General features: G+C 37.8%; 1 protein-coding gene across 2 annotated transcripts in view; it reads right to left on the bottom strand.

The window, feature by feature from the left end:
- Positions 1-12,503, bottom strand: part of LOC150076375 (protein kinase C, brain isozyme-like) — an 847,829-nt gene that overhangs the window by 169,755 nt on the left and 665,571 nt on the right. For both annotated transcript variants that reach the window (XM_090387781.1, XM_090387780.1), the window contains one exon: positions 644-782. In XM_090387781.1, the coding sequence (XP_090243907.1) occupies positions 644-782 (139 nt within the window). The remainder of the gene's footprint in view (positions 1-643; positions 783-12,503) is intronic.

Genomic DNA, 12,503 nt, shown 5'->3' with positions numbered 1-12,503 from the left:
CTGTCTCTGACTTTACAAATTGACCCCTCTGCCTAAGGCCTTATCATCAGTGACTTTATCCTACACCACAGTTGATGCAGTATGTTCAGTATTCCTACTTCTCATCTTTATCCTGCTATGCAAGTGGGCCTGTTTAACTTTTAGCTTTTGCATCCAGAGGTGGGTAATAGTGACTGCGAGCAACACCAGATAGTCCCACTATCTGCCTCAGCCATCACTATGACTTTGTGGGAGGTAAATCTGATTAAATGACTTTCATGATTTTCTTCTTTTTCTTCTTCTTATTATTATTATTATTATTATTATTATTATCTAATATCAATACAGTTTCAAAAGTAATGCAAGTTAAATTTCTAATCATAATAATATATTTATTTTTCATATAAATGCATATATAACTTACAGAAAGTGTTTGAATTTATTATTGTTAGCTTTGGTATATAATTTTTAAATAAAAAAAATTAGAAAGATTTTTTTTTAAATATATTATTATGATCAGTAATTTTACCTGCATTGCTTCAGAAGCAATCTGTACAACAATAAAAATCCAATAATAATTTTATATATATTTTTTTGGATAATAAAGGATTTATAGGACATTACATATGAGATCATAAACTTTTTAAATAACTGCAAAAGATACCTCAGGAGCTATGTAATCAGGAGTTCCACAGAAAGTTTTTGTTGTCTTGTCTCCACTTATACCCTCTTTACACATTCCAAAATCAGCAATTTTAACATGACCATCATGATCAAGTAGCACATTGTCTAATTTTAAATCCCTGAAATGAAGAAGAGGGAATCAATTACAAAATACTAAAGTTAATGCAAAGAGACCATAAACTTATTATGTGTATCTATTCTGGTATTAATACTGGAAAATAAAGCAAGGATGTAATATGCATGCATCGCTGTCAAGTTTTGATATTCAAAAACCTGGAGCACTGCCATAACCAAGTGGCCAATTCCAAGAGTACAGGAGTACACTTGTTTTGAGGGACTGTGGTTCAAGCCTACATGACCACAAAATATGGTGGAGTTAAGTTGGGGAGCCCCATCAAGCACTCCTCTTCCCACATCTACACCACAGCTTGCACTTGCACTTAGACAATACAGTGGAAACTCACAAAGCAAAAGGCACTGGTCTCACAGGAGACAGCTATTGTTGGTGACTTGTTGTCAGGGAAATGGGAAATATATTGTACAAAAATGATAGGTGAAATAGGAGTATTAGGGTATGTCTCCCAGGGGGCAAAAGTTGATGACAATATAGAGCAGATATCTATTAACGGCTCAAAAGGTGATGACTATGTTGTACACACTGGCCCTAACGACATTAAGAGTAAGAGATCTCAGGACTTACTTAACAAGAACCCAGCAATGTAGAAAAAAGAAGCGAGTTAAGGTTAATAACCCTGAAAGCATTTGTGATTCTACCCAGATATGAGAGAAAGGCATGCATAATGACAGCCTCGTCAATCAGTTTGGCACTAGATAGAATGTGCAAGGCTAGTGGGATAGAATTTTTCCCAGCATGGTCTGTGCTTCTTAACAGGAGAGAATTAAATGTATTATCCTGCTTCTACAGGATAATACATTCAAATAAAAAGGGTGCAAGCATACTTGCTGATGTTATCCAGGCAGTGTTCAGATGGGTCAGAATACTGCTAGCGTGGTGGGATACACAAATTAATAAATTAAAAATAGCTACAAGCAGAAGTGAAGTCAAGGCAGCTTACAAGAAGTTTCTGGCAAAAACTGCTAAGAATATTAGCAAAGACTTCTTTACTTATATTAACAGTAGAAGGAAGGGGTTGAATCAAATCACACTAGTCCACTTGATCTCAATGGTTTATCTGCTGATGACCGGGCTCAAGTTGCTGACAAATTGATTAGAAATTTTGCATTTACATTCACACATGAGGAATTCTTCAGAAAGGGGATGCCAGAAGTTTAGCAAGCTAACAAGGAGTTAAAATATTTTGTGATAACTGAGAGGAAAGTGGAAGAGAAATTGTTAAAGTTAAACATAAAAAAGGCACCTGGGGTGAATGGGATCTATCTAATTATATTAAGGGAGGTAAGCAAACCTTTAGCCATAATTATGAAAGTATCTTTGGGAGAAGATAGAGAATGGAAATCAAGAATGGCTATTAGTGGAGTCCCACGGTTTGGTGTTGGGCCCATTGTTGTTTTCTGCAATTATCAATGATATTGATGAAGGTATATCAGACAATGTCCAAGTTTGCAGAAGATACGAAAGTTGGCAGAGTTCTTAGTTACATTAATGACAGTACGCTACAGCAACAGGATCTAGAAAAGTTGAGCAGATGGGCTGAGAGTTTAACATTGATAAATGAAAGTACTGCATATGGGTAGCAGTAACCCCAGAGTAATGTACCAATTGTGCAGTACTACATGCAGGGCAGTGGAGAATGAAAAAGAACTGGGGTAATTGTGCAGTCAGATATGAAGTTTTTTGAGCACTGCAGACAGGCTGCTAGAGTAGGTCATGGGGGTCTTGTCAATGATATACAGGAATTTTGTGAGCAGGGATAAGGAGGTGATTATCCTCTTGTATAAGGCAATGGTCAGGCCACACTTTGAGTACTGCATACAGGTCTGAAGGCCTCATTTTAGGAAGGATGTAGTGCTGCTGGAACAAGTACAGAGAAAGGCAACAAGATTAGTGAGTGGAACAAAGGAACTTTCTTGGTAACTCTCTTACCAAGAAAGTCTTAAGTTCTGTAAACTGCAGAATCTGGAGACAAGGCACCTGTGAGGTGATATGATTGAGGCCTTGAATGGTTTGAGAGCAAGCTCAATGCCAATGAAATTCTTTCCCTTGCTCAGATTACGCACCTAAGGGAGCCTAAATTCAAATTGGCAGAAAGGCAGTTGTAGAATAGATGTGTGGAAATTGCCTTTAGCCAGTGGGTGGTTGATTCCTGGAATAAACTTCCACCTGTCATTGTAGAAGCTAATAGGTTAAATAAATTAAAGGTAGAACTAGCCAAACTTTTGGAGTTAATGGATGGGTGAAATAGAGGGTGTTTTTATTTTATTTTATTTTTTTTTTTTGGCTGATGCTGTATAAGATTGCTTTGTTCATCAATCTCTACTAATGCTAACTGGATATGTGCAAATGCATCCCCAATTCAAAAAACAGGGATCAAAAGGTGACTGTAATAATTACAGACCTATTACCTTAAATTCTATTCCGAGGAACACAATGGAATCACTGATTAAAGAAGGGCAAGATCAAGGGAAGATCTTGCCTGAACAATTTAATCGGATACTATGAAGCAGTGATAAAGGAACTGAATGCAAAAAGAAATTTTTATATCATATACTTAGATTTCAGGAATGCTTTTAATACTGTTACACATAAAAGATTGCTGTATAAATTGGAGCAGTATAGCATAAGGGGAAAGTAACTGCTATGGATAAAGGGATGGTTGTGTGAGAGAAGACAGAGTGTTATCAATGGGCATTGCACTTTTTCAACTAATAATATTGGTGGAGTCCCACAGAGTTCGATGCTGGGCTCGTTGTTTTTTGTATTTATTAATGATATTGATGAGAGCATATCAGGCTTAATGGCTAAGTTTGTAGATGATACAAAGGTTGGCAGATAGTTAATGATGGCAATGACAGCATGCTGCTGCTGCTACAACAAGATCTAGAAAAATTAGACAGATGGCTGAGAAATTGCAATTGAAGTTCAACACCGACAACAATGCAAGGTACTGCACATGGACACACTAATTTGAAAGTAACATATCAACTATGTGGTACTACACTTAAGGCAGTGGAAAATGAAAAGAACTTTGAGGTAATTGCAGGCTGATGCAAAGTCTGAGAAGTGCAAACATGCTGTCAGGCAGCTCATGGGGTTTAATCAATAACATACATAAATACTGTAAGCAGGGTTAATTATCCCATACTGCAAGCAGGGATGATTATCCCATTGTATAAGGCGATGGTTACGTCACACCAATACTGCATACAGGTCTGGAGGCTTCTTTTTAGGAAGGATGTAAAGTTTCTAGAACAAGTACAGAGAAAGGCAACAAACACTGGTGACAAGAACAAAGGGGGTGTTCTTACGAAGAAAGGCTTAAGTTCTACAAATTACAGCATATGGAGACTAGCCACCTGCGAAGTGATCTGATTGAGGTGTATAAGGCCTTGAATCATTTGAGCAGGCTCAGTGCCGATGGGATTCTTCTTCCTGCTCAGACTACAAACATGAGGGGGCATAAATTCAAATTCAAATTGTGGAAAGACAGTTGTAGAACAGATGTGCAGAAATTTGCCTTTAGCCAGCGGGTAGTTGATTGCTGGAACAAACTTCCATCGGAAATTGTGGAAGTTGATAGCTTAAATAAATTCAAGGAAGAAGTCGGTAAAATGGGAAGTTTTTTTTTTTTGGCTGATGCTATATAAGCTTGCTTTCTTGCATCATATGCCACAGCTAATGCTAAAGTCTGAAGGTATCATTTTAGGAAGAATGTAGAACTGCTGGAATGGGTATACAAAAGGGAAACAAGATTGGTGAGGGGAACAAAGGAGTGCTCTTACAACTTATTTTGCAAATGGTTGCTTCTAGAGACTAGGCACATGTGAGGTGATCTGGTTGAGGTGTTTAAGGCTTTAAATGGATTTAGAAAACTCAATGCTAATGGGATTCTTCTCCTTTTGATAAGAATATATATACGTAGAGGCATAAATTCAAATTGAGCAAGAATGGTTTCAAAATAGATGTGCAGAAGTTTGCCTTCAGACGAGTCATTGATTGTTCGAAGAAGCCTCTATATAAAGTTGTGGAAGTGTGTAGTTTGAATGAATTCAAGGAAGGAATAACAAGAAGCTTTTTTGATCAAAACAGACAAAAAACTGGGGGCTTTTTTGGACAAAACAGACAAAAAACAGGAGATTTTTCAGAAAAAGTAGGAATTTTTTTTTTAAGTTGACACTGCACCAGAAAGTAAATATTGCTAACAAAATACATATTTTATATTCAAATACAGCCAACCAGCTAGGGCATTATGCTTTTAAACATAACAGGTAGCAGACTTTGCACCTCTTTAGAAATGCTGAGTCAAAGTTTTGTTATAACAACTGCTCTTCAGACTAGGGTGTAGAGACTATTTCCAAAACTTAGCATTTAAATACCAAAACTGGCAGCAATGACCTAAAAAAGAAATCAATTTCTTTATCTTCAATGATACTGAGAGGTACTACAAACGTTTTATTTTTAAAACAATAATTTCATTTGATCAAACAGTTACTAATACTACAATTATAGTAGTACTAGTAGAAGTAATGGCAAATGATGTAAGGAAGTAAGCTTATACAGCATTCAGCCAAAATCAAATCTACATAGTTCACCCATCCATACCCTCCTCCAGTTGCCTAATTGTTCCTTGAAATTATTCAATCCACTTCCACAACAACAGATGGAAGTCTGTTTCAACAATCAACCATCTGCTGGCTGAATGAAAACTTCTACACATCATCCTGCAACTATCCTACCTCAACTTGAAATTATGCCTCCTCATGTGTGTAGTCTAAGCAAGCAAAAGAAAGCCATTAACATTCAGCTTACTCAATCCATTCAAGGCTTTAAACACCTCAATCAGATCTATTCACAAATGCCTAGTCAAGAGAAACTGCAATTTGCAGAACTGCAGATTTTCTAGATAAGAGCACCTTTTTGTTACCTCCACCAATCTTGTTGCCCTTCTTTGTGCCCATCTCAGCAGATCTACATCCTTCCTAAATTGAGGCATCCAGACTTGTATACAATACTCAAGATTCAGCCTAACCATGGCTTTGCACAAAGGGATAATCACCTGCTTATCTCTGATAGCAAAGTTTCTATATATCATTGACAAAACCCTGTGAGCTGTCCTGGGAGCATGTCTGCACTGCTTGGAGAATTTCGTGTCTGAATGCACAATTACCCCCAGGTCTTTTTCATTCACCACTACCCTGAGTGTAGTACCACACAGTTGATAAGTTACTCTGGTGTTACTGCTATCCATGTATAGTACCTTGCATTTATCAATGTTAAAACTTCAACTGCCATTTCTCAACCCATCAATCCCAATTTTCCTAGATCTTGTTGCAGTAGCTCACCCTGATGACTGTCATTAGCCACCCTACAATCTTTACATTATCTGCAAATTTAGACATTAAGAATGATATACCTTCATCAATATCTTTTATAATTATTGACAACAACAATGGCCCAGCAAGCATTGAACCCAGGGCAACTCTACTAAAACATTAGTCCATGAAGAGTAGTACCCATTGATAACAATGCTCTATCTTTTTCCACTTAACCATCCCTTTATCCATAGAAGTAACTTGCCCTTAATGCCACATTGCTCCAGTTTGTACAGCAGTCTTCTATGTACAATTGTATCAAAAGCCTTCCTGAAATCCAATTACATGAGTCATGTCAAAATTATATTTTGCATCCAGTTCCTTGGTCACTGCATCATAGTAACCTATCTGATTGGTTAAACAGACAGGGCTACTACTTAACAAATCCATGCTGTGTTTGCGGTGTAATTGCATGCTTGTCCAGATGGTCCTCCATTACTTCTTTAACCAGTGATGCCATTATTTCCCCTGGAAGAGACATTAAACTAACAGGTGTGTAATTACTCATCATGTCACCTATTTTTTTTACATCCCTTTATGAATTTGGCTTATATTTGCACATCTCCAGTCCATAGGAACCTCCCCTGAATCCAAAAATGTTCTCATAATTATGGCTAAGGGTTTGCTTACTTCCTTTGCTACCTCCTTTAATATACCTGGATAGATCCCATCCACTCCATGTGTCATTTTTATATTTAACTTCAACAATTTCTCCTCCACTTTGTTCTAAGTTATTACAAAATCATTTAGCTCCCTGTTAGAGTTTGATAAACTTATGGCCTCCACTCCCTCACAGAATTTCTCATGTGTGAATGTAGATGCAACACCGCACAATTCTACCCTATGAGCCTTGCACATTCTCCCCAGGGCAGAATTGATTGATAAGGCTCTCAACATGTACTTCCTTCTATCATATCTGGGCAGAACTGCAGACATTTTCAAATTCAATCCTAACTCGCAACATTTTCTAAACATTCCCCTGTACTTGTTGAAGAGATCCTCAGATCTACTCTTAATACCACTAGTGCCTATTTGTACAAAATATCACCTTTTCTGCCCTTAAAAGATGATATCTGCTCCATCATCTCACTTTTGCCCCTGGAAGATATACCCTGGTCCTCTTCTACCTATCCTTCTTGCACAACATATTTCCCATTTCCCTGACAATAGAGTCCCCGACAATAATCACTCCTTTGGGACCAGTGCATTCTGCCTTGGAGATTGCAGCCATGTTACTCGATGAACAAGTGTGCGTTCTGGCATTGAGTTGAGCAGCTAAGACCTTGGGGTTCCTATTTCAATTGCTTTGTGGGCATCTACCCTACTCTTCATACTCTCATAAATGCCCATCAAAAATGCTGAGCTGGTGCCTAATTTCCTCACAATCTCTCTACCTAGCACACACAGAGACAACACAAAAGTAGTCACTTCTACCCTGGCATGCTCACATTCCAGCATATGACTTTTCCCTTAAAATCTGGGGAATGTCAGATACTCCATCATCTGTCCACTTGCAGCTCTATTCAGCACACTGAGCTAAACATTCTGCTTCGCGGCTTTACACAAACAGCTCGAAGTCGGAATCATAGGTAGGATTTACTGCTCTTTCCAGACACCACTAAATCAGAGCAGATTCTCCCTGAAAGCAGCATATTAAATGCAGAGCTGCACGCTATAGATTTATCCTTGGATCACATTAGTAAACCAACACCAACAGTTCATTTTATAGTTCAACAGTTCTGAGTCGCTGAGAGTCTTACAGGCTTTATTATCAATGAGATAAAATCCTCATCCAGTTCTGAAATCCAACAGAAGATCCACTCTAGCCATGAACATGAATGTGATATCCACTTCTGCTGGATTCCCAGCCACATTAAGATTAAGGGAAATGATTTGGATGATACTGCAGCTAAATCAGCAAGCTCCACTAATAATTGTTGCCTGTCAGTCCCCTGTACAGACTTTAGGAAAATAACACACCAAAAGATAAACTCCCAATGATAGGATTCATGGAATAGACAGACTACAAATAAATTGATTTGTATAAAGCCTGTAATTGAACTGTGGCAGTCTAGTCTAGTCTGCATAGGAACCATAAGGAGGAAGTTGTTCTTGCCTGGACCCACACAGGACACAGTCATCTGACGCATTCGTCTTTGCTGAGGACACTCTTATATGTGAAACCTGTAACAGTTTTATCTATTAGACACATTTTGAGTGTCCAGATTTGAGAAACATCCATTTTTCCCCTTTATCCATTTGACTGAGTTGTCTGCTGTTTTTAAATTTTTGCACCTTATTAATTTATATAAATGTATATAAAATTCTGAATATATATATATTTTTAATACGTATACCGCTTTTTATCATTATACGACTGTGACGAGGTAATCTTTGAAAAAAAGGTTACCTTGTCACAATCACATAATGGTAATCTGGTAACCTTTTTTCAAAGATTAATAGAATTTACTTATATATATATATTTTTTTTCTAAACTTGTATAATTATGTCCTGGCACATAATAGCCTTAGATGCTAATGCACCAATAAAATTGAAATCTAAACTAAACTAAACACAAAGACATTCCCCTCGGCTGGATCATGTCCTGTTCCAGAAAGGTCTGCAAACATTTGATATTACACTAAAATGCAATACAATACACAATATCCTACACAATATATATGTAACAGGGTATAATGATCAGCAGCCCTTGTTGTTGCTGAAATACTTTTAAGTATGCTTCATTTTTTTAGACATTGAGTACCCAAATATGTTATATGTGTAGTAGAATTGAGTTTATCTTCTAGCATTAAACCTTTTTAGGCCTACTGCTAGAAAATAAACTCACTCCTAATTCTAGAAAATAAACCTGGATAGGGTTGGTAATTGAAAACAGATAAGCTTTCAATCATGGCTTGGGTTCTGAGTGCATGCCACACTTTTTGCAGAAATGGATAATCATAGATTTCTGTTCAGAGAAGCAATAGTCGTTTTGTCCATTCCAAAAACTTATTTTGTTTATTGTAGTTTGAGAAGTTGTCTCTCCTTGGAGTGCATATTTTGCAAATGAAATGATAATGCAATGAAGTCGTCTGGGTATAAATATGTATCCACGATATTTGGAATATCCTTGTCATGTTATTTACATGAATAGGGAACAAAGTAGCACTGAGTACAGACCACCTTCCTCTTGACCATATGAATAAAATAGTACATTTTTGTAACATACTTGGATAGTACTACAAAGTAAAAGCTTTGTATAAGGAGAAGTAAATGTCCACATGGATATGAAAGTCTCAAAGGATGTCATATCTTTAAATAGTTTCAAATGCTTTTTCTACATCAAGACTTACCCATAACTAGATGTTTTTTTCTAATGAAAGCATTATGGATGTTTGCCTCTGCTTTGATCATCACATCCAGGGCACATATATTTTGGCAGAAGTCATATTGATTGTTCCTGATGAGATGTTCTGTTTCTAGTAACCACGTAAGCTGCTTATGAACCACTAATCTTTCCAATAATTTGCTTAAGCAGCTGGTAAGGATTATTAGTCAGTAGTTATGTAGACTGATCTTTTCCAGGTTTGGGGAAGGCTAAAACAAAGGAATGGCTCCAGGATTGTGGATATGAATTTTTCAATAGAATTCTATATAAAAGATCAATAGTGATTCTAAGGCTATTTCATTTAATGCCTTAACATAATGTACAGCCAGGCCTCGCATAACGCAAGTTCGATTAATGCGATTTTCAGTTTACGCTATTTGAAAAATCATACCACTTTACACAATGCAAATTTCCAGTTAACGCGATCTTTTTTTTTTTTTATGCGATAGTTGAAAAAGATTTGAATCGCGCGTTAAGCTTACCGCGAGTTGTACGGTCAATAAACAAACGTTTGCCGGCTGCCTGCCTCGGTGTGTTCCATCAACCATCGGAAGAAGACGTGTTACTTGTTTGTCTCTTACTAATAAAGTCAATGCACACTTGCATAAAAATTCAAATTTTTAAATGAGCCAGATGAAAATATTACCGCGAAGAAGATAACGGTAAAAGAATTAGATGAAATCTTTTGTACAGCAGAGAACCGCAAACAAAAGGTTTGAGGTTCTCTGTGATATTTTTTTCACCAGGGATCAGAGAAGATTGTTATCGGCTATCGGAAATTGATTGATGAAAAGAGAAAGACAACACTGTTCAAATATTTCCGCAACAGTCATTTCTTCATTGTGTATTTTATGTCAGAAGTTCCCAAACTTTCTCGGTTCACGGTGCCCTTAGTGTCTCAGTAATTTTTTCAAGGCGCACCCAGACCAAAAGAAATACCTAACAGTTCCGTTTAGTAGTTAGGTCCAAACAACTTAATAAGAAATGGTGAAACTGTGAACTACCTCAAGCTGGTAGTTCGCGCGGTGTCCGACAGATGTCGAGTATCGCTGTGTTTCCCTTGAAAATTTAAAATATTCCGCGGCACACAATTTGGGAACTGCTGTTTTATGCAATAAACATTTAATTCCATAATTATTTTCATTATCTTTTACATTGTATACAGTTAAAAAGTTAGCATTGGCATTAGTAGAGGCATTTGATGCAAGAGAGCAAGCTTATGCAGCATCAGCCAAAAAAAAAAATAAAATAAAATAAATAAATAAATAAAAAATAACCACTTCCACTTCACCCCTCTGTTCGTTCGAAATACCTGTCCAGCTGAGCCTTAAACTTATTTAGGCTATCAACTTCCACGACAAGGGATGGAAGTCTATTCCACCAACCAACCACCCGCTGGCTAAAGGCAAATTTCCTCACGTCTATCCTACATCTATCTTTTCGCAATTTGAATTTATGCCCTCTCAGGTGATTATTCTGAGCAAGAGGAAGAATCCCATCAGCATTGAGCATGCTCAAACCATTCAAGGCTTTATACAACTCTATCAGATCACTTTGCCGGTGCCTAGTTTCCAAATCACCAAGAAAGAGAAGAATGATGATATCCAGCTCAGGACCCTGGGTTTGCCAAGCCCATAATCTTGTTGCCCTTCTCTGTACTCGTTCCAGCATCTCTACATCCTTCTTGAAATGAGGCTTCCAGACCTGTATACAGTACTCTAGGTGTGGTCTGACCATTGCCTTATACAAGGGAATAATCACCTCCTTATCCCTGCTAGAAAAATTCCTATATATCATCGACAATACACCATGAGCTACTCTTGCAGCCTGTCTGCACTGCTCAGAAAACTTCATATCTGCCTGCACAACCACCCCCAGGTCCCTTTCATTCTCTACCACTGTCAGTGTAGTACCACAGAGTTGATACAGTGCTCTTTGGTTGCTGTTTCCCATTTGTGGTACTTTACATTTGTCAATGTTAAACTTCAATTGCCACCTCTCAGCCCATCTGTTCAACCTTTCCAGATCCTGTTGCAGTAGCATAGTGTCAGTAGTGTCCTTGACAACCCTGCCAACCTTCGTATCATCTGCAAACTTGGACATTAAGCCTGATATACCATCATCAATATCATTTATAAATACAGAAAACAATAATGGACCCAATACTGAACCCTGAGGGACTCCACTAATAACATTAGTCCACGATGAGCAGTGTCCATTGATTACCACTCTCTGTCTTCTGCCCCTCAACCACCCCTTTATCCATAGCAGCAATTTGCCTCCAATGCCACACTGCTCCAATTTGTGCAGCAGTCTTCCATGTGCAACAGTATCAAAAGCCTTTCTAAGATCCAAGTATATAATATCAAAGTTATTCCCTGCATCCAGTTCTTTTCTGACTGCATCATAGTATCCAATCAAATTGGTCAGGCAAGACTTCCCCTTAACAAAACCATGCTGTGTCTGAGCTATAACTGAAGTCTTGTCTAAATGATCCTGCAGTGCTTCTTTAACCAGTGCCTCCATTAATTTTCCAGGAACAGAAGTTAAACTAACAGGTCTATAATTACTTGTGTCACCCTTTGATCCTCCTTTGTGAATTGGGGTAACATTTGCACATCTCCAGCCCATGGATACTTCCCCTGAGTCCAAGGAAGCTCTCATAATTATGGCTAAGGGTTTGCTTACTTCCTTTGCTGCCTCCTTTAATATAACTGGATAGATCCCATCCACCCCAGGTGCCTTTCTTGTATTTATCTTCAACAATTTCTCCTCCACTTTACTCTCAGTTATTACAAGATTCTCTAGCTTACTGCCAGAGATGAATACACCTCTGGCATTCCCCTCGCTGAATAACTCCTCATGTGTGTATGTCGATGCAAAATATTCATTCAGTTTGTTAGCTACCTGAGCAGGATCATCAACAGTTGACCCATCGAT

Source organism: Mastigoproctus giganteus, chromosome 13 (assembly GCF_048544385.1).
Source record: "Mastigoproctus giganteus isolate SK-2022 chromosome 13, ASM4854438v1, whole genome shotgun sequence".
In the NCBI taxonomy this organism is placed as follows: Eukaryota; Metazoa; Arthropoda; class Arachnida; order Uropygi; family Thelyphonidae; genus Mastigoproctus; species Mastigoproctus giganteus.
This window is presented reverse-complemented; position numbering and strand designations above follow the sequence as displayed.